General features: G+C 55.5%; 1 protein-coding gene across 7 annotated transcripts in view; it reads right to left on the reverse strand.

Moving 5' to 3' along the window:
- Positions 1-24,504, reverse strand: part of MYRF (myelin regulatory factor) — a 66,972-nt gene that overhangs the window by 22,037 nt on the left and 20,431 nt on the right. For 5 of the 7 annotated variants that reach the window (XM_076343664.1, XM_076343662.1, XM_076343663.1 and 2 more), the window contains exons 2-7: positions 17,348-17,435; positions 16,195-16,521; positions 12,512-12,573; positions 6,764-7,070; positions 6,128-6,300; positions 5,667-5,790 (exon numbers count right to left, since the gene is read on the reverse strand). In XM_076343664.1, coding sequence (XP_076199779.1) covers positions 5,667-5,790; positions 6,128-6,300; positions 6,764-7,070; positions 12,512-12,573; positions 16,195-16,521; positions 17,348-17,435 — 1,081 coding nt within the window. The remainder of the gene's footprint in view (positions 1-5,666; positions 5,791-6,127; positions 6,301-6,763; positions 7,071-12,511; positions 12,574-16,194; positions 16,522-17,347; positions 17,436-24,504) is intronic. The other 2 variants (XM_076343661.1, XM_076343665.1) reach the window with 2 other exon arrangements.

Consider the following 24,504-nt stretch of genomic DNA (forward strand, 5'->3'; position numbering starts at 1 on the left):
CAGGGGGATGCTCACGTTGCCTCAATTGTTTCCTCTCTGGAAGAAAAATCTCCCCGGTTTCTCTCCTCCTTCCTTCCAGGTTCCCCAATCTCTCAACCACTCCTAAGACATAATGTCTGGAGACCCCCTAATGCAAGGACCACTCCCTAATTCCATGCAGTCCCTGCTTTGTTTCTCTTCTGGGATACAAACACCGGGATGGAGGATGGGAACCTACAGTCGAGCAGCGTGACGCTGCCATCTCACCCAGTCCATGTCAGACTGACACAATCCCACCAGTGCGTCCACGGCTCAGCACCGTACGTGGTCGCTTCAGCTGCCTGAGATACGCTCAACGGCATGAGAGAGCGAGACCTCAGTGACCCATCGCCACGGGATTAGCCAAGCTGGCCAAGAGAGCCAACACACCGTGTCACCTAACCCAAAACACATCCCGCAGGAGTGGACCACGTCACACTGGTCTCCGTCTCCTTGGTGAGGTCCAGGACCTGCAGCAAGGCCAGGTTTGGTGCCGCTTATAAGGACATTTCTTCCAACCAAGGAGCGCAAGCCTGACAGCTCAGGTTTAGCCCGCAGCCCTGAGCTTCAGAGGAGAGTGCCTGGAGAGCACCGGTTTGCTTGATGGGAAGAGAACGGCACCAGCCCAGTTCCCAGGGTCAGAGCAGAGCGGCTCTGGCCTCAGCATGGAAATGTTTCTGTTGAGCGCCGCACTACCCTTCGCCAGCTGCCTTACCTCAAACTGTAAACAAATGGGGAGAGGGAGGAGGGAGCCTGCTGGCATTTATCAGAGCACGCTGTCAGGGAGATGAATTACCCCTGCTCCCAGGAGTAAATTAGTGAACTGCCCGGTTCCAGGCCTCTTTGGCACCGCTGCTGGAAACCAGCTAACCCTTTTGAAGGTTCAGTGAGTCTGAAACCACAAAACCAGTGCAAAAGGCCAAGAAGAAACATATTATCAATAAAACTAATCCAGAGACTTCGGTCTCCTTCAACCAACACAGATTCCTCAGCCCACATAAGCAAAGCCTGAGACACAAGCCCAGCAAGCCAAGACACGGATTTCCAGGCACCTCCACTTGAATCCGTGCAGCAACCCTCCACACCTGCCTGGGGATGGGGAATCTGTTGCCATTCACACAAAAAAATTCACTGTACAGGTCTCTTAGAAGGCAGAAAAGCTACTTAGGAGCTGCAGAATTAGTTCAGATCCCCCCGATGCTGTCCCCATCTCATCAAGCCACAGCAATGGCTGAGAAGGAGCTTGGCTCCAAGGTATAGCCCAGAACAGCAGAAAAAGAGGAATGGTTGAAGGGCTCCTACTCTGTAGCTTTCTGCCAGGAAAATGACCGAACAGAGATGAAATTTTCCACTTATTCACAGGCACAAGATACAAATATGATCTGATGTGACAGCTACACTCACTGCGTATGAGAAGAGAGCTGTTAAATGGGCTTGAACGGTGCTGAGAGAAGCTGGAACAAACTCTCTCAGGGCTATTGATCATCACAAACCGTAGCAGGAAACTCTTCTGAGGAACAAAAACTTTCAGCGATGGTTACTAGTGGATTCAATGATCTTAGGGGTCTTTTCCAACCTAAATGATTCTATACTAAGGGACCTAATTTTGTGTGTGCAAGAGGAGGAGAACATGGGATATCATTTAATTGTATTTTTTGCCTTGTAAGATTATACTTAGCATGGAACGTCACACAGATCCACAGGCACCAGCATAAACTATTCTGTATAGGTTCAAAAATATATTAAATAAAGTACTGACAAAGCAGCTATTCCACTAGCCCCACAGAGAGTGTCATGCCTAGATGCAGGAGCAGAGCTGGATCTCTCCTATGCAGCAGTAACCGCTGGACGGGCTTTCTCTGAGGCAGAACAGGAGGAAGCACTACAAACCTGAAAAATTCCCCTCCACGGAGGCTGCGAGCAGGGTGGACCTGCAGGGACGGCTTTGGAGAAGTCAATCTTCTGCACACGCCAGGGCACAGAGCTGCTCTTTGTGTGCAGCAATCGCTGATTAAAACGCTGACGAGCTCTTGACTGGTGAGAAACACCATGCTGGGGTAAGAACCTACGAGCTCACGGCATCCTAAAGGCTCGGTCTCCCTCCTTAACCTACCTTTCCGCTCTCTTTTAAGAACAAGAGTAGGAAAAATCAGATGATTCAGATGATTCAAATTCCTGGGGCTGTGAATAGGTTGTGGGCACCTGGATCACAGGGGAAAAATTACCTTCCCTCTAGGGGCAGGAAACTCTAACAGCACATCCAAACTAGAGCACGGCTTCCAGCAGAGAACAGGCTGGGAATGGCTGGTCCTTGCTTTATGATCTCAGAGGAAACTAAACTGTGGAAATACTCACGGATCTCTAAGAGACACAGATGCCTGCTCATTTGCTGAGTATACCCAAAAGGCAGAAAGGAAGGAGGAGACTCCTACCTGCTAAAACTCGAATTAGTCAACCTAAAAAATGCCGTTATAGAAGAAGGAAGGGAAGATCCATCTTTTGGCCTTTCTCATAGATCTATTCTGGTGCAGTGCTGTCCCAGGAGAACTAAGCGATCTTCCATTTAGAAAGAGATGTAGGTTCAGCGTGCACAGGCTCTCCTAGAGCTACCTGGCCTCGAACCCACCGCAAAGGAGGAGGAGTCCACTGAGGTAGTGTCTAACTAAAAATTAATCGATCAACCCTTGACCTTAACCCTTAATTCTGGTCAAATCCAGCACCACAACAAACTGCACGTGGGTTCCCAAAATCTACATGAAGTCAGTTAAAAGGAATTTACTCATTACACAACGGGATGATGACCTAAATGCCACAGAAGTAGGTTTGCTCTGGCTTTCGCCCTAAACCCTAAAAGCAGGTATTAGGCAAGCGATCCCAAGCACAGATCCAAAGAACATGGCAGAGCAGGGCTGGGTTTGCAGAAGTTAAAAGCTGTGGTTTGCAGCACTCCATCAACGTCTCTGTGCCCAGCAGAAAATATTGTGTAGTTTGCCTCTGCCAGTCTGCCGGTATGATACCGGGGTGCACGGCAAATCTCTGGAACAGGGACTGTAACACCTGCAAACGGTCCGTGACAAGCTGAAAGAGTTGTGACGTATTTCAGATGAGGGACCGTTTACCCAGCGCAGGTAAACAGTGAGATGGAGGGAAAAGGGGGACTCATTACGTCAAAGAGAAAAGCAAGGCCGTGCGAAAGGTCTGCTCCTACGATGCGCAGAGCTCTTCGGACCCTGCTGACTACACAAGGTGCATTTGTGCTTCTGCCACATAGTGAAAGCCCTGCGGAGATTGATGGTGGAAGAGAGGCCACTCCAGGGACTGACAGGCTGTGACCAAGTGTTGCCCGAGTTAGAGAAGCGGGGTTCGCTTCTCCGGGTGCCTCGACTTCTCAGAACTCGTATGACATAGGGCAAAGATACTGATGCTCACAGTTGGAAGCGGTACTGGCCCAAATCCAGAGTCTGGGAGAAGCAAGAACAGCAGCAAAAGCCGAAGGTGGCTTTGTCAGGTGGGAAAACGGCAGCGTCGCAGCTGCCCAGCGATGCCCAGGCCCTGGCTGAAAACCAAGTGATAGAGATGACATGTCCAGACAGCGCTCGGAGGAGGTGGGAGCCGACTGCGAACACTGCCCTGGGCGGGAAAGCAGGGACCCGGGATTGGGGACTGCGGCGTGTGCGTGCTGAGCGAGAGATTCCTGTCCTGCAATCTACAGAAAAGCAAACTGATGGTGGAGAGCAGGGGCAGGGCTGCAGGACCAGACTTCGGAGCCGCTCACAAGTTCCCAGACGTAGCCCGCACGTCAACACAACACATGATGGGAAAACGGTTTGGCAAAGGGAGCCCCTTGGGAAGGGTGCCAAGCCACGGCACCCTAAAGGAAAGCTTTCATGCCACAGGGGAAACACTGAAAGTTGAAGCAGAGGAGATGTGCACTTCAGCAGACTGCCAAATACACTGGAAAGGGGGATCCAAAGCTGCACCGTGGGTTTAAAACTACCAGACAGACAAACACTGCAGGGAACTGCCTAAACTACACAGTCCCAATGTATAAAGCAGTGGAGAAAATGACCAGGGAGGGAAGAGGAGCAAAGCCCAGTGGGTAGCACAGAGCGTGCCGCTGCTGGTGAAGGATGCAGCCTATCCTTTCAGGGTAGAAATCCCACATTGTCGTGTTATTCCTTTCCCTTATTTTCCTTCCCCCAACGGGAACAGATCAATCGGGGTGTTGATATTCCACCTGAAGGTGGGAGATGCTTCCTTTACGGAAACAGTTTAGTAAAACAGAAGTAACCACCTCCCCAGATTACCCCTCTCCTGCTGTGGTTGGGGAAACAGCCACAAACACGGTCTTCGCAAGTGACAGGATGTCACCGAAGAAGTAACCGACTCCAACAGCCACTTCTCCGCAGGGGAACGACCCATAGCACGCCCCAGTCACCGCCAGGTCTGCGTTAAAGATGACACAAGGACTAGGGCTGGGCTGAGCAGGAGATCTGTGTGCAGGAGGGCTGGGGCTTGCAGCGGCAGCTTCCCTGCACGTCACAGACCCTACTCTGCCTCCATGATTGGCCTCGCCTGGTGTCCTTGGCTCCCATCCTGAGCACCATCCAGGCAAGGTCTGATAATAGTCTTGGGTTATTTGGTATCGCAGACAATAGAGCACCCCCTCCTGTGTCCCCCAAGAGGACCCCTACCAGCCACCGGCTGTGCAGAAAGAGGAGGAGGGGAAATGGGGGGGTTCGTTTGCTCAGCAAGCAGTTCCTGGAACCCAGCCTGCTGCTTGCCAGCTCTCTGTCACCTCCAAGGAATGCAGGGAGGATCCAGAGCGGTTTCCTCCTGAGCACTCCTCTTTCCCTGTGCAGCTTGTCCACACACTGCCTCCACCCTCCTCTGCTCCAGCCTCTCCTTCCAGCTCCCAGCCCACCTTCCCACCCAGCCACTCTCTGCTCCCCCAACTGCCTCGGCCACCCCAGCTTTCCTCTCCACCCACTCCCCTTGCCTCTCTGCCACCTCACGGCCCCTCCTGGCTTCCCAGCTTTCCTCAACCCCTTCCCTCTTCCTTTCTTTCTCTCCTCCTTTCCTCCTCTGCCCATCAACCACTCCCACTCCTCCTCCTCAGGCTCCTTTTCATGCTGCTCTCAAGCTGTGCTGAAGTAGCTCTAGATTGCCTCCAGTCATCCATGCTATGCGCTGTCTAGTAAATCCTAACACTTATTTTAAAATCCAGGACCTTGGTAAGCCTGGGCAGCAGGAAAGGGCGCTGCTGGTCCAAACCATGCTCAGGGCAAGGCTGCATGTGCCAATACAACCTTCCACGGCAGACCAAGGTCTGAGTGGCTGCTGAACTGCCACCAAAGCTGCTGAACTGCCTCCTGCTGGCTTCTACAGAGCCAGCCCCATCTCCTAATCCTCCACCAGCCCTGCAGAAGTGCAGAGAAGTAACTTTCCCAATGGCAAAGGTACAGTGGGGAGAGTATCTCCACCACAGTGCAGGCAAGCAGAGATCAGCAGGTGATAGGAGAGGGCGAGGGGGAGCCCAGGGAGATCCTTGTCCCATCTCGTGAGTATGATCCCCCCAACCCCAGTCCTTTGCCACCGATACAGGAAAGGTGAATCTGACTTTCTCCAAAGGTGGGTGAATTACTCACAGTTCTTTGTAGTTGGCATCATACAGAGTTGCCCACTTGTTCTGTTGATGTGGCTGCCACTTTATGGACTGGTAGTTGGGATCCAGGTAGGAGCCATTCAAGCTGTCGTTATCTTGAATCAGGCCTGTGGCGAGGGGAAAATACCTATTGCAATCACTCCGACAGTGTCCAGCTGGCTAAGAGAACAAGGAAGGGACTGGCACTGTCTGTGCAGCCAGCCTGAAGCTTGCCTCCTGACTGCCAGGGCACTGCCACGGGCACGAGATCTGGGCCAGGATGAACTCACCGCCCTGCTCTCCTCCTGGGGGCCCAGCCGGGGCGAGCCCCACTGGTTGGCACCCTGCGGTGCCCACGTGCCCTCCCTCCCAAGCACCCTGGCCCAGCGGGGTGCCCGGGCTGGCAGCAGGGGTTTGCATGCTGGGGGTATTAAGGGAAGGGGGACGGGGGCAAAAACCACATACCTGGTGAGAGCGCTCCCGGCTGGTGCCAGGGAGGCGTTTGGACTCTGTCAGGGTTGAGTGGCACGGACCCCATACCTGGCTCCTGCTTTATCAGCCCGTTGAGCATCTGTGCATTGAGGGTGTTGGGGGGCGACTCGGAGTGTTTCCGCTTCTTGGCAGGGTGCACCGGGAGGCTGCAGAGACCCGCGGGAAAGCAAAGGCTGAGCAGGAAAGCAAGAGGTGGGGAGGTAACAGCCCCACGGCCCGCGACCGGGAAAAAGCTGGGATCTCACATAAAAACCAACACCTTCATGCAGGGAGCCGCAGGCTCTTTCAGCACTATCACCACCTTCTCCCACAAGGCTCTGCCCACCCACCCCGTGACTGCCAAGCTCTGTGCCATCCGTGCACTGAGCCACGTCTTTGCTTTCCTCTTGTCTGTCCCCACCACCCAACTCCAAGCCATGCGCTGCAAACCCCCGCCCCACGATGCCTCCCCAGCTCGCTCCCGCAGAACCAGGGCACGCTCCTTCACTTGCAGTTAAACCCAGTAATTTTGCTCATGCATTCTGCAATCCTCCAGCTCCCGTTCCCTCATCCCCCCTTCCCCAAATCGCACAAATAACACTGAAAAGCCCCAGCTCCCTGAGGCCTTACTCTGCTCCATGTTGCTGGAGTAGCTGGTGCAGCATCTGCGACTGCTGGGCATGGTGGAGGTCGGCAGGCGCCGTGCCCTGCCCGATGCCGTACGGCGGCATCAGGGGCTCAGCCTTCATGTACATGTCTCGCTGCAGGCTGGCGTAGTGAGGGTTGTGCTGCTGCTGGTGCGGGTGAGGGGGCGGTGGCGGGGGACCCTGAAGGTGGGGTGGTGGAGGTGGAGGCGGCGGAGGAGGGTGCTCCAGGCGAGAAGGGGGAGTCATGTGGCACATGTTTTCGGGGGTCATGGTCCGGAGGAGGTGAGGATCTTGAAAGAGAGAAAGAGTCGTAGCTGTTAGACCAGCAGGCAGGGCCGTGCGCTGTGTCCCCTAAGCCCAGGTCCAGCACAGACACAGCACTCCTCTCCCCCTGAACCATCCCAGTCCTGGTTATCTCCATGAACCCATACCTCCCTGCCTCTTCCGCCTAGCCTCAGCACGGCCGTGTCCCCTCAGCCACCCCATCTGCCTTGCAAGGGCCACCTTGCCCTGCACCGACTTCTCCTCCCAGGTTCCTTAATGGCCTCAGCATCCCACAGACACCTCCTGGGTTCCCCAGCATGAGAACCAGAGCAGTGCTTCCTTTCTCATGCCAGCAGCCTCGGCTGTCAACTTCAGACACAGTCTGTCCAAGCGGTATCTACAGAGCAAGGACACAGCAGGGTCCCGGCTGGCCAGCTGATAAAGGGACACACAACACTACGAAACCAGGTGTCTTGTACCGTACATCTTCCGAGAAGAGGTGAGACAAAGGAAGCAGGCAAAGGCCCAGCATCTCGAAGCTCAAAGAACCAAAACTCAAAGGGCAACCAGGTCCTCAGGCTGAGGGACAACAGGGAAGATTCCCACAAACATTCCTGGTATTTGCTTAAACCTAGGTTATCTCGCGTGGATGCTCTGCAGTGAAAGCATGTCTTTAGGGATTCCCAGGCAGCTTTTGTGTTAGCTTTGTATTTCCCCTCAAATAGAAAATCCATCAACGACAATATTCCTGTAGCACCAAGGAACTGCATGGACCAGGAAAGCACAGCTGGGGGCAAAGGTCCAACAGCCAGCAGCAGGGTCTGAAGCCTGTGCCTGGAAACGCAGAGCTGGAGAGAAAGCACCTGAACTTTGCCTAATTTTACTGATTCTGGGCATGGCCCAAGGAAAGTGCCCGGCAATTTGCTCTTGTGGTAAAGAAGACCCACTCCATGATGGGTCCTCGTAGCTGTGGGCCACAACACCCTGCCGAGAAACCAGACTCCCACCCGCTGACAGAGCCTTGAGAAGCCAAGGGTGGGATTCATCCCACAGAGCATTGGTCAGCTGAAAGCTCGGGGTCCCAGCTCGGTGCGTCGCCCGGTCTCCTCTATAGTCCCAGCAGAGAGATGTCCCAAGGGTGCCCACACCCAGCTTGGGCCAGAGGCACCAAAGGCGGCTTGTCACTGCGTTAGAGTACTACCGCGCAAGGACACTTGCTGTGCTCTTCTCCAACGAGAGCAGAGACAGGCACGGGAACAACCAGAGAAAAGAAGAGACAACTGAATGCCCTGAACACCTCCAGCTCATCAGCATCACCCGTGAGGACTTCTGTGGGGGCACTTGCTTGGTCCTTTTAAATTGAAACCAGAAGGAGACTTTGATCTCTAAATTTAAATAAACAAAAAGGGACATTCAAATGTGATCCCACCTTTCTCCTCCTCTATTTGGAATTGGATACTAAAGCCATGCCATGACTAGGGTCGATGTGGCTATATCACGATCAAAAGAAATGCTTGGTGTGTGGAGGGGCATGCAAATCCATCTCCCCTTCTGCAGCTGCTTAGGCCTCCAGCTAGCCATAAGCTCGCTGCACAGCAATGCCAGTGCTCAGCTGAGGGCTTTAACTAGAACCAAAACATTTTTGGAGGCTAAGAGCAAAAAGTAAAGCGCGTAAAGCAAAGCAACGTGGTTGAATCTCACCCAGCATACCCAGAGAATGACTAGAAATGAGTGATTTGACCAAAGGAAATAATATGAATAATTCTACTAAAGAAAAATACACACGTCGGTGCGAAAGTTGGTGTGCTGGCAAGACTTGAACAGGCTCAGCGCTCACCTCAGACGGAGCAGAACACGGTTTTTGTGTTCTCTGAACTCAGGTGTTTGTATGACACTGCCTACAGCACCGAAGGACTGGTCACGCTAGCGACCGCACCGGTGAAGTTTTAACATCAGTCTCCTCAGAACTCAGCCATAAAGACAGGATTAAGCGCCTGCTCCAAACTTTCTGGGAATAGTCAGTGTTGGCATCATTGCAGCAGCTTATTTTTATGTTTTAATGCACCCTAAAAAAAAGTGAGCTCGTGCCATGAGCAAGTGGAAGGCAAAGATCTGAGTCTGATGAATTGCAATGATCTCTTATTCCAGCTTCTCTAGTCTCACTGCAGAAGCTGTAAAGAGGGGACAGAAACCGTAAAGAGAAGAAACTTTTCACCCAGAACATGTTTCTTTAGCAAAATCAAACCCTTCCACAGCTAGATTCTGCAAGTGAAGAATCGTAGTGAAAAAAACACAGGAAAACTAAAAGAATGATCACCAACTTTAGCGCAAGACACACGAGAGGTGAGCTGACAAAGACTGTGAGCAGATCTACGCAAGACAATCTGTGCACAGAAAAATCTCAATACTCGAGATTTTACATGTGAGAGAAACTTTTCAGAACAGCGCACGCCGAAGCTGTCATGCTGAGAAAAATATGACCTGAAAGAATCTGCAAATTTCCCATGAAAATCTCCCAGGAAAACGTGAGTGAACATCCTGGGTGTAGATGAGTGGGAATCTGAGGCCTTAACAGGCAGCTCCTGGAGAAGTGGGTAACAGTAGCCTCGTGTGGAAGTTCAACATTTCTCCCACGTGGAAGTCCTTCCCTCCCATCCTAGCATTAAAACAGAAGATCTCAATACCACTCCCAAAGCCTGTACTTGCTAAGGAGGCTGACGGCACGGTCCTTTAAATAACAGCAAAAAGATCAGCTAAACTCACGTTACCCTCCCGAGACCTCCCCGGAATCCAGCGCACCGAATCTGTGCCGACAAAGCACGCTCAGACAGGTTTGGTCAAAAACCTGCTAGCAAGCCAGGTGCCGGTGCCCAGCTGAAGCACATCCCCTAAGAGAAACTGGGACTGAAAGGCCCAGGTAGTCACAAAACGTGCAGCTGGGCCGCTGCCTCAGAACAGGAGCTCTTGGCTGGGTTCCCCTGCCTGTGGGAAACGCACAGCCTGGTCCTCAGCCCCACGGAACAAGCCTCCACCAACCTCTTCTCCAACAGGACAAAGCATATCTGTTTTCCCAGCCTTTGCCTGACGGCTGGAGGCGCGTCCGCATTAGCCTGCGCCTTCAGGCGTCCCCACAGGGCACCAAGGTCCCCGCAGAAATGAGGGACTGACTCCTGGGGCGTTTGGCCCTGGGGTATAAGGAAACCAAGGGGTGGGAAGGGACGGTGACTTTGCAGGTGTTTTAAGTGCAAGACAAAGCTGCTTTGCACCCCGCTGTCGACATCTGGTTAAGCTAAGCACCAGCAAATTGCAGGAGGGAGAAAAAACACATCCAGGGACTGTCCAAGCTCGCTACAGGCTATGGGGACATGGAGGGGGATAGCAGGGAAGAGATCCGCTGGGTCTTTGCCAGGCTGTTCCCCTAAGCAGGTGCCACCAGCCAGCCTTGAGCCAGACACTGGGCTGGATGGACTTTGGTCTCAGAACAACCAGTCAGTGGTTGACTAATGAGGCCAAAGCACTTGACCAGGAATCAGAAAACTCCTCCCGCTGCAAGGTCTGAGAAAAGCGAAATGTATTTACGCTGAGCCCTCCTACCGAAGGCTGGCGGGGCAGGGCCGCTTCCACCCATTCTGCCCCCTTCGAAGGCTTTCTGCTACTCGCCAAGATCTCTCAGTGCCCTTTACCAGCACACATCGACCTGGATTCCTCTGCCCATGCTCACAGCCAGAGTCCTGCTCCCGGGCCAGCCTGCCTTCTGGAGCTGTCTCAGGGACAGCCTAGCCAAGCACTAGGGCTCCAGGGAGGAGGGGAGGTCTCCATCCTCAGGAATCTGGAGATCAGGACCAAAAAGCAGCCTTGTTTTCATGCAATGGCCGGGGCTGACAGGTGACGTCCCTGAGATAGAGTATCTCTCTGCTTTTCAGCCGGGTAGTGATGATACTGGGAACGACATCTCCCTTACCCATCTCTGCTCCTGCCATCCTGACAAGCACTCGACTTCCACCCGCGTAACTTGGAGCAAAGACTAGCACGGCTCAACAACGCAGCCGGCCAGGCGGCTTTGGCACCGCTCAGCCCAGCTGGTGGATACAGCTTCCAACAGCCCCAGAACAACCTTCGGAGACCAAGCCCATGCAGAAGGACAGCCGCTTCAGGGCTGGGAGAGGAGCCTTGCGTCCTCCCCTGCAAAACACTGCAAGAAAGGCGTCTTTACATCATCTTAAGTGAATGTCCTGACCCTGCAGCATGGTCAACCTTGGCGCTGGCGGCTCGGGTACAAGCTGGGAGATCTTGTGCAGCTTTCAAGGGACAACCCATGCGCGAGTGTCCGAGAACACGCCCCCGCAGGAGGCACTGCATCTTCACCGTGTCCACAGCACATCGCAATTCCCACAGGCTTCTAACCAGGGTGGGGACAGGGGCCGATGCATTTGCCAAACACAGGACCCACGCTCTGTGCTCCCAGCTCCAGGGAAAAACCAGGACTGGGAATCTGATCCTTCCCTCGCGAGGAAGGAGCTGCTTTGCGGGTGCTCCCCGGAGCCTCCTCTCCCCTCCAAGCAGAGGTGCTGCTGCTCTGCCAGCACGTCAAAGCAGCTCTCCCCGTGGTGAGCAACCCGGCCTCTTTGTTATATTTAAGGAAGGGCCAGGAGGAATTCCAGGGATTTTTTTTAGCAAGATAAACAGAACTCTTGACCTCTTCCATCAAAAAAAAAAAAAAGAGCAGGCGCTGTTCCTGGTGGGGACTGGGCTGGAGCCTGGGGAAGAGGGTGCTGCTGCCGAGGGGGAAGGGAGACCAGAAGCAACCTTCCTTCCTCACCAAGGAGTTTCTTCTACCAAAGAGCAGTGAAGGTCACCAGAGGAACCAAATAACGCTCGGTGGCTTCTCCAGGGGGAGCCAGGAGGGCCTGGCAGTGACCCTGCCTGCACCCGGGGGGACCCAGCTCTCTCTGCCCTTTGCAGGGGGAGCAGGAGACCCCCAGGATCAGCTGGCCCCACTGGAGGGGAGGGAAGGGCTGGGAAGGAACTTACTGCTGAGCGGCAGGTTCATTTCTGTCTCCCCAAGCCGGGCTCCATTTCAGGGACGCGCTCACACTCCTTGCCTTTCGCTCACCCGAGGCGGAGGGCAGGACAAGGAGGCTCGCAGGCTTCACATCCCACCCGGCCCGGGGACAAGCCACACCGCCGATCTCTCCCTGTGCAAGTGGATTCCCACCTTGCCTTCTCTCCTGTTCCCTCTCTTGCTTGCTCTCCCCCCTTGCAAAGACTACCAGCAGAACAATAGGCGAAAGTCTAGGGATATTTACTAACTGATAATCTCCCCACGTATTGCAGCCGCCTGTTTTCTCCCGTCTGATAAAGATTTCAGAGCCAACCACTTGCACAGAACAAAGAGGGGGAGGATGTTGGGTTTGGGGTTTGGATTATTAATTTTTTTTTCCCCCCTCTCTCTCTTTTAAGCACTTACCATTCACCTGCTGAGGGGAGTAGGCTTCTGATCCAGAGTCCGGGGGTGAGTCAGGTAAAGTGCTGCAGAGCAATGGGGAAAGAAAAGGGAAGGTCATTTTAAACCAGCTTCCAGCACAACCGATCGGTCCAGTTTGATCAAAAACTGGTCGGAAATCCCAGCTGCACCCGCAGCAGATCCCCGTCACCCCGAGCGTGTCCAGGAGATGAGCTCGGGACTGCCATAGCTGTCACTGCTACCCCGCTCCCCACAGCGGTTCCCTGGACCTCAGGAGCAGGGACAGACATTTTGTTGACCTGCCAATGAGACCTCCAGTTAAAAGAAGCCAAGCAGAAGTTTATCCGTCCCCCAGAGAAAGACCGTGTGCTTCACCGTGGGTAAATGGGAGGCTCTGGGGGAGCTGGGCTGGGGCCTGGGATCCGATGCACAAAAGCGAAGGCTGGGAAGCCCACGGGATGGATTCTGCCTTGTGACCTGTACGAACCTGAGCACCACCACAGCTGCTGGCTGTATCACCCTGGCTCTACTCCAACATCACCAGGAGCAGGATTTGGCCCTGACTGCAAAACGCAACCAAATAAAAGGGGGAGCTCTCAGCTGCCTTCTCCAGCACACCCACGGCTCGGGGACGGCAGGACTGAGGACCAGCCCTGTCGTGTGCAGTGGCAGCACAGATGCACTGCAGGGAGCTGGTTAGCTCCTGCATCCTTCCTTATTTTACCTCGAGCCAGCACAGACTCCAGGCAGCTGGGCTCTTCAGCCGTTGCCAAAGCACCTCCTTGGAAATTCATTTGAACCAATTTTTCTTTTTTCTTTTCGCAGCCCCTCCTCAACACGCATCCCACTGCAGCAGAAGCTTGGGCCTCACACATCTTCAGGCCAGGGTAAAAATCTCCACCACCCTGCTGCACAAGTAAAGGACTTGCCTGTCTCAGACACTGGTTCTTCTCTAGCAACATTCTGGAGATCAAGTGCACGGAAAAAGTTGAGGCCCTGCTCCCAGCTAGACTGAGCCACGGTCACTGCAAGCCAAAGCTGCAGCAGAGATGGGCAGGGAGACTGTGGCTCTGGTGGCTGGAGCAGTCGTTGCCCGTGCTCCAGAGAAAGGCTCACTTCACCTTAGTGTTTGCAGTATGCTCCGTCCTGTGGAGATCTTTGGCAGGGAGGTATTTTGTCTGCCCATGCATATCTGCTCCATCGCCGGTGACACACAGCCTCCGCAAGCCCCAGCACCTTGGCAAAGTCTGCTCCATCTAAGACAAAGACGTCTCTTTTCCTCCCCGTCTCCTGACGCCTCGTTCCTCACCACAAGTGGATTTTCAGCGGGGATCCTCTTCCATTCCCCCATCGTACACCGTCAGCTTTGCAGCTGCAAAATACTCCCAGACGAACCAGTGCTTCTGGGATGAAAGCTGGCCAGAAAGCAAACGAGGCCCTTAGGGCTGTGGGGAGGAAAGGTGCCGTACACCACGCACGGGCCTCTCTGAAACTCTGCTCCTGACGGCACCCACAACTACAGCTGCAAACCAGGACACCCACCAGGACCTTCCTGCACCGGAGGAGCCCAAGACCCAGTAAATGGGTTCTGCACGGTAAGTGGTGCACAGCAGTAGCTGGAGAGGATGAGGCAGGGTAACGCCAACGAAGAACCCTCACCGTACTTCCCTCATCCTCCACTTTCACCTGTAGCACCTTTCCACCACTCCCCTCCTACGCTTGGTCTGGAGCATCTATCACCAGCCTTACTTCCAGGCTCCTTGCCACGCTGGCCATGACTTCATACTATATTTCCTACGAATTTATCAGGATTTGTGCCTCAGCAAGCCAAATTTTGGCCAGTAACAAAAGGGCCCGGGACAATTCAGGGAATCCTGGAGGCTGGAAAAGGCTTTGCAGCAGAAAGGTGGACACTGCAGAATTCACATAGGGAGGTAGTGTGGATGTGCCCAGTCCAAGGGAAGGGTTTGTTGGTATCCAACACGTGAGACATTGCTCCTCCGGGAAAAGCCTAGTACAACGGGGAAGAGTCATTCCGGGATGCTGAAGAAATGCTGCCATCAAAGCTGACCCAGTTCATCTACATCCAAACCAAGGTCTCCACCTCTAATAGCAAGCCACGATCCTTACTCATGACCTCTCACATCCTGGAGAATGCCAGATGCATGCAGAAGAAAGGGACACGATAAGGCATCACGTCATGCCTTTGGGCATGGTTCCCCCTAAGCTGCACGTAGCCTTCTGGGTACACAGCAAGGGAGAACTCCCCGGTCTGGGAATAAAATAAAGGCAGATTTTGTTTAACTTGTCTCCTTCTGGAAGATCTTTCCAAGTTCATCCAAAGGGCCAAAGCCATCCCAATGGAGCTGCATTATGGCTGAACCATTGGTTCAGTGTGCTGCAGGCTTCCAAACCTGGGAATCGCCACGCCGTACTTGCTGGCAACACTAGAGGGCACGAGGCAGAGGGAGAAAAGCCAGGGCTTGCAGAGATGAGCAGTCCTGGGGCCGTCCTGGCCTCCTCGTCCCTTACATCCACCATCTCCACTGGAGAAGGCACAGAGATTGGCCATGCAGAGAGCGCATCAGGGCCACCCATCACCTGTGCTAGAGAGACAGCTTGGACCATGGCACAGCTCCTCGTGGTATGACTATTGCCAACTGCCAAGGCCTCCTGCTGATGAATATGCTGCTGCACACCTTGATTTTCATCTGTCCAGCTTCAGATGATCTTCTTGATGTCTCCCCTATGACTGGGGGAGAGCAGCACGGACCGGAGAGGTGCATGAGGAGGAAGAGACCAGACACGTTCTTCCCTTTGGGTCTCCAGGCAGTAAAGCTTTATGCATGCCAGCTCCTACCCCAGACACCACCGTAGAGCCATCCCTCTCAGCGCGCCATGCCTGCCAAAGTGCTCTCTGCTGACATGGTCTCTGTCTGGCCCCTTTGGCCACTGCAGATGGCAGCTGCCACGTCGCTGCGCTCTCCCAGCCTGCCAGGGTCGTTCCCTTCCCATCTGTTCTGGGCAAGGCCATCCCAGAGAGCAGGAGCCACATCTTTTCTCCTCTCAGGACTAATTGTCCAGTCGAGCCCATCAGCAATACTAAAACCCGGTCATCCTCTTCCCCTTCACCAGGTCTGCATCCAGAACTCGTTGCAAAGGAGTACAAATCCAGCTCAGATGCCATCTTTTTCTTCTCTTAAGTGGAGTATCTACAACATCAGGCCAAGGGAAGTACATCTCTCTGCCCAGTTTAGTTAACATCTTCCCCTGGGATAGTCAGGGGAACATCCTGGAGACTGAATTTTGTCTTGTTCAGATCTATTCTGTGTCTCTTCCTTCTTAAAAAAAATACAACGCTACAATATTCTCCCATCACACACTTGTAGATGTGCAGCATAGGTATCCTGGTCACCCAGAGCCGACAGCTCTACCACCACCTGCAGACATGGGGGATGTTACTGATCCTCTCTAACTCGATGCATACAGACAAGATCTACCAAACAACCCTGCAGGAAACTTCAGGACCTACGCTTGTAAAAAAAGCATCTCTCTGTGAAGCAAGGGCTTAATACGGACTGACACGACACTGTGGGACAAACTACACCAACCCTCCAGGCCCCACCAGCCTGGAGGAGCACTTGTCCCACCATTTGCCCTTGTTCTGCCACCCCAACCCCACTTACCCAGGTGCGTAGGAGGCCTTGGGCTCTGATTTGATTGGAGGGACCACGTTGTTTAGGCAGTGGCCACCAAGGTAGCCCTTGGGCACCACCATGCCATTGTTGTTATTGCAGTTGAGGTGAGCACCGTAGCCGGGTCCACAAGGGTTGGCCAGAAGAGGACCATGTCGGATTGGGATCTGGCTGCCCGGGGGAGGAAGGTGGAGGGAACCGCTGGAAGCGGGGTTGGTCACATTGGCGATGGAGCTGGCAAGAGGCGCGTTGATGGTGGTTGAGCTGGAGGGCTGGGGGTGTGCATAGCTGGCTGAAGCAGGGATGTCAGGGAAACAGCTGAGAGAGAGAAGGGGACAACCTCAGCAGAGGGACAGGTAGACGGTACTTTCTGCCCGCCCCTCCCCTCCCCAGCCATGCAGCAATGGGGACGGAGCCGCTCAGGTGCTCTGGGACACCCAGAAAACAGCAAAACAGGCAGCATTGTGGTGGCACCAGCAGGAGCGTACAGGGAGGCAGGTCAGTCACCCGGGTTGGTGGGACTGATGCAACCCCAAGGGCGCAAATTCCACCTGTGGAGCTGTAAAGGCCAGAAGTGCCCAGGACACCAACCTCAAAGCTTGTGAAGACAGCGGGATCTGCTCACCGTGCTTCAGCTTCCAGGCTAGCACAGGGAAGCCGCTTTGTCACGTCAGCCCCAAAGATCCCGCTCCCACCCTGCCGCCCAGATCACCTTGGCTGCTGTCCAGGTCTGCTCCCCCCCCTCTTTGCCAGTGTCGGCGCACACAGGGAGACCCTTCCCTTCTCCACACTCGTGCTGCGCTGGGGATTTAATCTTTCACACTGAGCTTCTAGCGCTTGCTTTCCCATCGCTCGAATTAAGGAAAAGTCCTCTGCGGTGGCCTCAGGAGGGGAAAGAGAGGGGACAGAAGAGACTGGGGAAATTCGAAGGCAAGAAGCCGGGAAGAGACAGGAGGAAGAACTTGAAACGAGTAAGGGAGCAAAGAGCAATAAAGGAGGACTCTAGGAGGGACAGAGGCGCAGCCAGGGTGCACAGTGATTTCTAAATGATTCCTTGAATTGCAGGGCTGGAAATTGCTCAACATGTCTCCACAGAAAACAACAGTGAACACTGTTCCTGCTGCGGAGCAAGGGAAGCACTTACATATCTGGTGAGTCCTCCTTGCTGATGTACTCTTCCAGGATGCTAGTGTCGATGTTAGATGGTTCCAGAGCTCCATTAATGTCGTGGCCTGCGAGTGGAGAGGAGGTGGAAGCATGAGCCATGAGAAGGACACAAAAGGCCCTTGTTTCGCAGGTCAGAAACACCACCAGACCTTTGCAGAGTCAAGAAACTGATCTGAGAAGGTCAGCAGATCCTTCAGTCTGAGGACTGCCATCTGTCCATACCCATCTGCATCCCAGTGTAAAAGCAGACAGAGATGGGGCGCATGGGACAAGCCAGGGTGGTGACACCACCGGGGAAGTTGGACACACAGGCGGGGTTTACCTACAGCAATTCGCAAGCTACGCTCTGGCTGTGGGACACAAGGGCTTCCCGCGGCCAGGCTGAGGACACACGGGAGAAGGGAGATCATGGGGTCAGGCCTGAGCTACGCAAGACACATGGCTCCACAGAGCACGAGAGCCAGGTCTTGCCCAACCACCACCACCAACTTGGCGCTGACGTGGCCTGCCACAGCTTTGTCAGCAAAGCTGCAAGAGCCGCTGGCCTCGCCGGGGCTGATGGAGGGGCTCCCCTTTGCAGGCCATGGGAGAGAGCGATCCCCGCAGAGGCAGGGCTGTAAGCGTGAGATCAGGGGGTGCTCTGGGAAAGCTGGTTGCCTTCCCTTTGAACCCTTGCCTCCACTTTGCAGAACGCGCTGGAATTTCTCCGCTGCTGCCATGACAGCTCTGGATCAGCTCCCGACCCCGCAGGAGCCCTCCTCCCTCTGCTCTCCTGCACGGGCAAGCGGTGGACTTCCCTCTCCTTTCTCCCGGAGGGCTCCTCCTCCTCCTCTCCTGTTCTGGGGAAGCTGGGCCGGGTTTTGTTGACAGAAAGTGCTTTCTTTATCTGTCTCTCTGAAGTGGGAGTCTGCAGCCCTCTGGGGTCGGTGCCAGCCCTCGGTGCCAAAGACACTGCCAAGAAAGTGGAAGAGAAGGCCCAGCTCCCCCCACCTCCCCGAGCTCAGATAACGAAGACGGCCCTTCCTGAAAGACCCCGCGGCTCCACGTTAAAGCACGTCGTCCCTTGCCCAGGAGAAGACCCTGACCCCTGCCTCCCCCCGCAGACCATGCGCTGGGGAAAAGGTCAGCCGCTGAACCGCAAAACCCAGAGCGGGGGGTTTCAGCCCACCCCCGGCCAATTGCAGCTCTCCCCTCTGCAAATCCCTTTCATACCAAGACAAGCAAATCGGCAGAAATAAATCCAGCTAGGAATTCTGCCAAACGGACAGGGTGTGTGCGCGGACGGAGGGATCTCTCCCTTAGTAACCCTGGCTAGAGGGAAAAAACCTGGGTAGCCGTTCACTTGCGAGACACCTAACCCTTTGTGCACCACGCGCCTCCGCGGCAGCGCCCGGGGACTTGGGGGAGAAGGTGGTGATGTTCTCCCATGCGAACTCTTGCTACGAAAAGATGCATCTGGAGCAGGGACACGCGATGCTGCTGCCAGGCTAGCATCGTGGCGAGAAGAGGACAGGGCAGGCAGAGCCTGCGAGGTCCCGAGCTGTGCCAGCACCTCGTTTATATAGTTGCAGACCCCAGGTCAGCACAGCGGTACTCCTTTGTGACAGCCACGTCCTCTCCTGAAGTTGCAGTGACGTGGTAGCAACCATGCCGTCGTCCTGCTTTGAGTTCCAGTTGACTGGAAGAGCTCTCCGATGGCCAGCACCATGGGTGCTCGTGTCCCTCACTCATCCCCGAGGACCTCTGCTATAGCCTGCTCCCGACACTTCACCACGCGTGGCTCTACCGAGGCACCTCTTCTACAAGCAGCCGCTCCTCGGCCACTGTGACCCCTTAACATCGGCTAAAGCCCTTCTGCCAGGGGGTGAGCGCTCCCCGCTCTCCGCTGCCTCGCTCTTGGCCAAAGAGTCTGCGCTATAAATCACATGATGTTTTTGGCAAACATCCACCACAAAAGCTAGCAGAAAACTTGTCTTCATCCCAAGTCCCAGGGTTGGGACCCAGGTGCAAAGAAGCAAAAAAGGCACTTTACCAATTTTTCTGCCTTTCCACAAGCTACTGAGTCTGTCCAAGAAAAGTTCTCAAAATGTCTGACCCCAGTGGGTTTCCCTCACACCTCCAAATTCCAGGAGCTTCTCCACAGTGGAAGAGGAGCCCAGGACCTACCCAGAAAGGACAGGAGGCTTTCAACAGCCAGCAGTACTGCTGGGCTTTCCTATTTCTTTGCTACCTTGTCTTAAAAGTCACCTTCAGGAGCCCTCAGCTGAGACCCAGGCGAAGGGTGAGACAAGCACCGTGACGTGAGAGGTGCGTCAGCTGCGCCGCTGTGGAGCTGTTAGAGATGTGATAACGGCCGTGGCGGGGTCCGGCTGCGCATGTGCGATGGGAAGGGGCTGCCCGCTAAAAATAAAGGATTTTCCTCTGCTTGGGGACAAAGGCACTTGCACCAGCTACGACGAAAACAGGGATGTCAGGGCGGTGGGTCTCGCTGGCAAACCTGCACAAGGAACATCCCACCGCCCGTAGCTTCCACGCAGGCCGGGCTCTTACCAAAAGCCAGCTTAGGTGATTAATTAAAAGCTAATACTTCTCCATAGAGTCACGAGCTCCTAATGACACTAACAACGCTCCTTCCCCCTCCAAAGCGGGGATTAGGAAGAAGCGGGAAGCCACCGAGGAAAGACCCCGGGAAGCTCGACATCCGCATGGCTCTGCATGAGACAGACTCCCACATCTCCTCGTCCCCGCAAAAGAGAGACGGAGGAGCCCAGGGAAGCTCTGAGTTTCCCCACGCTGTCGGCATTTGCCCTCTCACTGTGGGAACAGCAGCAATCCCCACATAGCACCTCCTGTCTAGAGCCCTGTCCCTGCACCAGCGCCTGCCCCAAAGAGCATGCGAGAGCTTTTGTCACCTGTAACCCCTCTGATGTCCCCGAAGCTCAGCAGGATGAATTCTGCCTTCCATCCCAGAGCAGCAAGCTGGGAGAGGTGCCGCAGGCACCCACAGAGCTGCCCAAAGAGGTCTTGCAAACCAGCTTCTTCGTGCTCTCTGCACACAACGAACATCCCAGGGCAGGAGGGTACCAGGACCAAGTAATTCAGCCACTTTTAACACTCTGACCTCCTGTACAGACATGGAGACTCCTCAGGCCAAACTCTTCCGGGACAACCTTCTATTTCACAACTCCTTCAGTTGGTGCCGCTACAAAGAAACTCCCAAACCTGCCAGGTCCCTATGTCCTGTCCTCCTCTTGGCCCCCGCATTGCCACCCCGCTCTCACACCATGTCACCCCTCCGTCTGCTCCGCTTTCTAACCCCTCCCTTAGCAAAAGGGTTGAGGAGATCCCCCAAAAAAGTAAACTTTGCCTGAAGAACAAGATGTTAAACCCGCAGCACCCTCCTCGCGAGCAGAGCCGGGCGAGCAGAGGCCCCCGTACGTGTGAGAATGTCAGGAATCCCAATGTTTGGACTGGTTTTCTCTGCCTTCCCCAAACCTCCAACACGATCGACATCCAAACGGAGGTGTTTCCCACACCGCCGTCTCCTCCCTGCCCCTGCTCCGACAGCGCGGGCCTGCCAGCTCGTCCCTCCTGGCGACACCCTCTCGCCTCAAGAACTTGCTCCCCGTCCCATTTTCAGGTGCTCCGCCGCATCCCGCTTCCCGTCAGAGATGGGCAACGCGGCCATGGGGCTCTGAAAGAGTTAACGGCGTCTGGCCCCCGTGAGTCGTCATATTTACAGGTCTGAGAGATTAAAACCAGAATTTACCTCGAGTGATAGGCTGATAAGTTTATGGTATTTCTATTTATAACAGTCCCTCCCCCACCTATTCTTGCTCTGTTGCCTGTCTTCTAATCACCCATAATCCTGCCTGGGTCACCTGGGGGTGGGAGGAAGGGAGAGAGCTGAAGAACTTCATCCTGGGATCTGCTAATGGGAACCAGATGTGGGAACCTGGAGATGACAATGAGGTCAACCGTTTTCAGGGGCTGGGGAACATCAGCGAAGAGTGGGGGGACACCAATGACGAGGAGGAAGAGAAGAGGCTGTGCCAAGCCCAGAGCCTCCCCGTGGCACTGAAGCCACGTACCGGAGGGTGGATTTTTATTCTGGGTTTCAGGGACCCGCTGGGGGTTTGGAGGTTTGAATTACAAACGAAGCACCGTGCTCTGACCCGAGTGCTGTGAAAGCCAGCGAGAAGAGGACTGCAACGAAGACGAATGAAAAGCCATAGACCCCGGTAAGCCTGCCTGCCGCACATTTCCATTCCCTGCCACCTCAGCCCTGCCTGGTTCCCAAAAGAGACAGGCACAAGTGATGGCCTCCACCACGGGCTGCCCTGAAAGTCCATCTATTTCTCCAAAACACTTGCCTGAAGCGCGGCAGACGTCACCGGCTGTAGCGCTGCCCCGCGTTCGCTTCAGGCAGGACGAGGAGCGCTCCAGCAGCACCGCGGCAGCCAAACCTCTGGCCCCGCTGCCAGCGTGGCCGGGACGGAGGCAAGCATCTGCGGTCCCAGGGCTTTGGAGGAGCACTGCTGTGCTGCCTTTGAATCGAGCGACACGCTGGGCAGTGCCCGGCGTGCAGCACAGCCAGGAGAGGGAGCAGCCTGCAGGAGATAGTGGCACCGGCCCTTTGCTTTGAAGTCCTTGACCTACAGACGGGCCAGGTCCATTATCCTGCTGTGTGCAAACCTTCACCCGAAACCTGGTGCAAAGGGCACGCGGCTCGCTCAAGTCCATAGCAGGCCGGGGAGCCGTCAGATACAGCACAGCGGAGAGAGGAGGCTCGTGGACGTGGTGCTGGTGGTACAGCACAGGCGGCTGGAGCACGCCGGAGAGCCCATAGCTTTTGGTACGGTCCTTCAGCTGGTCGCTGCAACCAGCAAAGCACATCCACCTGCCCAAGGACACTCCCTACACGAAGCACATTAGGGCAGGGCGCTTATGGGGAAACTGAGGCACAGAGCACCCTGGTGACAAAATTACTGCTGAACAGGGAGGCAATAACAAAATATCCAGTGGGGGCACAGTGGAACAGGCCCAGGAGACCCCAGGAGCTCCTGGCTGACGGTCCCACATGGCAAGGTGCAGCATTCCCTCTCCCAGCGGCTCTCCAGCACGCACTGGAGCGGGTGCCGAGCGTTGGTGGGATACGTAGCCGAGCAGGACAAACGCAGCCAGCCTCAGCAAATGCTGCCGGGCACGAAGGCCCACCAGCCATTACCTGGTACGGCACGGCATTACCTGCGAAGCTCAGCAGCGGCACGCCACGCCGGGGCGGCCGGTGCCGCAGTGAGGTGCAGAGCCCCGGCGCAGCCCTGAGCACGTTCCTGCGGCCGTGCTTGAGGGGTTGTGCAATCGGCAGGCCAGGCTGCCGCATCGGCACATTCCCGGGGCCTCATGCTGCTCAGCACCCCCTTCTGCTTCCTCCCCTGTTTATCCTTTGGCGCTGGCGGATTGGCTGCCGGCCTGGCCGAGAGCACGAGGAATCCGTGCCATGGCTGGCTAACCAAACAGCACCTAAGCCCAGGGAGCTGCGGGGCCGGCGCTCGGCTTCAGACCCACTTCCCCATCAGCAGGAGCCCGGCTGGCTCTGCCACACGGGGCGAAGCCCGAAGAGCAACCAGCGTGACAGCCCTGCTCCGCTCCGGTTGGGGATGGCGTCCTTCCCATGCCTGCCCTGCCTGGAGTGGGACATGGCGAGGGGCCGCAACAAAATCCTGTCCCTGCCCAGAGACCTGGGCTGCGCATCCGCCAGCCGGGGAGAGCCAGCCACGGGGACAGAGCTCCTTGCGTAAGGGACAGCGGGACTATCTCCCCATCGCTCCACGTGCCCAACCCTGGGCTGCCCAGAGGGTACGGAGGGGTAGACACATCCCCTACGGCAGGAGGGACCTCGACCCCGCACAGCCCCTGCCTCCCCCCAGATACCAGCCCAGCATTCCTCCTTAATTAATGCTCTTTATTACCTGACTGTAACGATAACCAGTCACTCCCAGCAGAAGTGGCTCCTGTAACCCGAAGTGGGACGCCAAGCCAGACCACTCCCCCATCTCCCCCAAAGCGCTCTCGGGACCACCCCAGAGCGAAGGCCCGGCTGTCCGAGGCACTGAAAGGGGCTCCCAGGCCCCCTCCCTGAACCGCAGCACGGTTCCTCCATGGGGCGAGCCCCTCCTCACGCCAACCCCTCTATCGTCTTCCTTCGGCCCCTCCAGGACAGCCTGCTGGGGTCTGCACGGGCTGCCAGCGGGGGAAGCTTTTACGTGGTGTCAATGAATGCATCTGCTTGACTTCAGGGGCCTTCACTTGATCTGACGCTGATGGAGCTACGCTGAGCTACACCAGCTGGTTACTCACTCCTAAATACTACCCTCGAGCAGTTTCAGTCGCATTAGGACACCCTTCTCCCGCACACGTGGAAACACAGCACGTGCCCCTTCCCATCACAAAAGGTAGGACCGTCCCAGTCGATGCAGAGGTACAGCCACCACCCTGCGTCCCATCCTGGGGACATTCCCTTGTCAGCCCGTCACCGAGGACAGCCCTGCCCCTCCAAAGCGATGGGGCAGCTCGTGCATCCCCCTTGCACGCCAGAGCAGAAAACCCAAGATCCAAAGTCACACCAGAAACACAGCCAAGGCTGAGCTCTGGGAGTCTGTGGGACAAGATCCCGGGGAAAACACCAAGCTCAGGGCTAAGGAGATGGGGGGTTCGTGAGAATTTGGGCATTACCCAGAACGTGTGGGCTCCAGGGAGCCTAATTTGCGTGTCACGTATTTGAAACGAACTAATGAACGGAGCAACTGAGAGGGGCTTTGAACATACACACTCACACACCTTCCCCCCGCACCTCCTCCATGGAGAGGCTGAGACCGTACCCAGCCCGCCTGTACCTGTCCCCCTCCTCCCTGGCAGCTCTCTTTCACGCTCGGTGAGCTCCCAGACAGCATCCCCGCTCCCACGTCTAACCCCGCTGCAATCCTCTCACTGCTGAGAGGAGAAACTACCGTGTTCCCATGCCGGCTAGGGTGGGATGCAGGGAACGTAGTGCATCAGAAGGAAGGGAGATACGGGACAGGTGGGATTTAGCCAGGACCCCAGATTCACCGTAGCGGGGTAAAAAGCGTTACA

Source organism: Aptenodytes patagonicus, chromosome 7 (assembly GCF_965638725.1).
Source record: "Aptenodytes patagonicus chromosome 7, bAptPat1.pri.cur, whole genome shotgun sequence".
In the NCBI taxonomy this organism is placed as follows: Eukaryota; Metazoa; Chordata; class Aves; order Sphenisciformes; family Spheniscidae; genus Aptenodytes; species Aptenodytes patagonicus.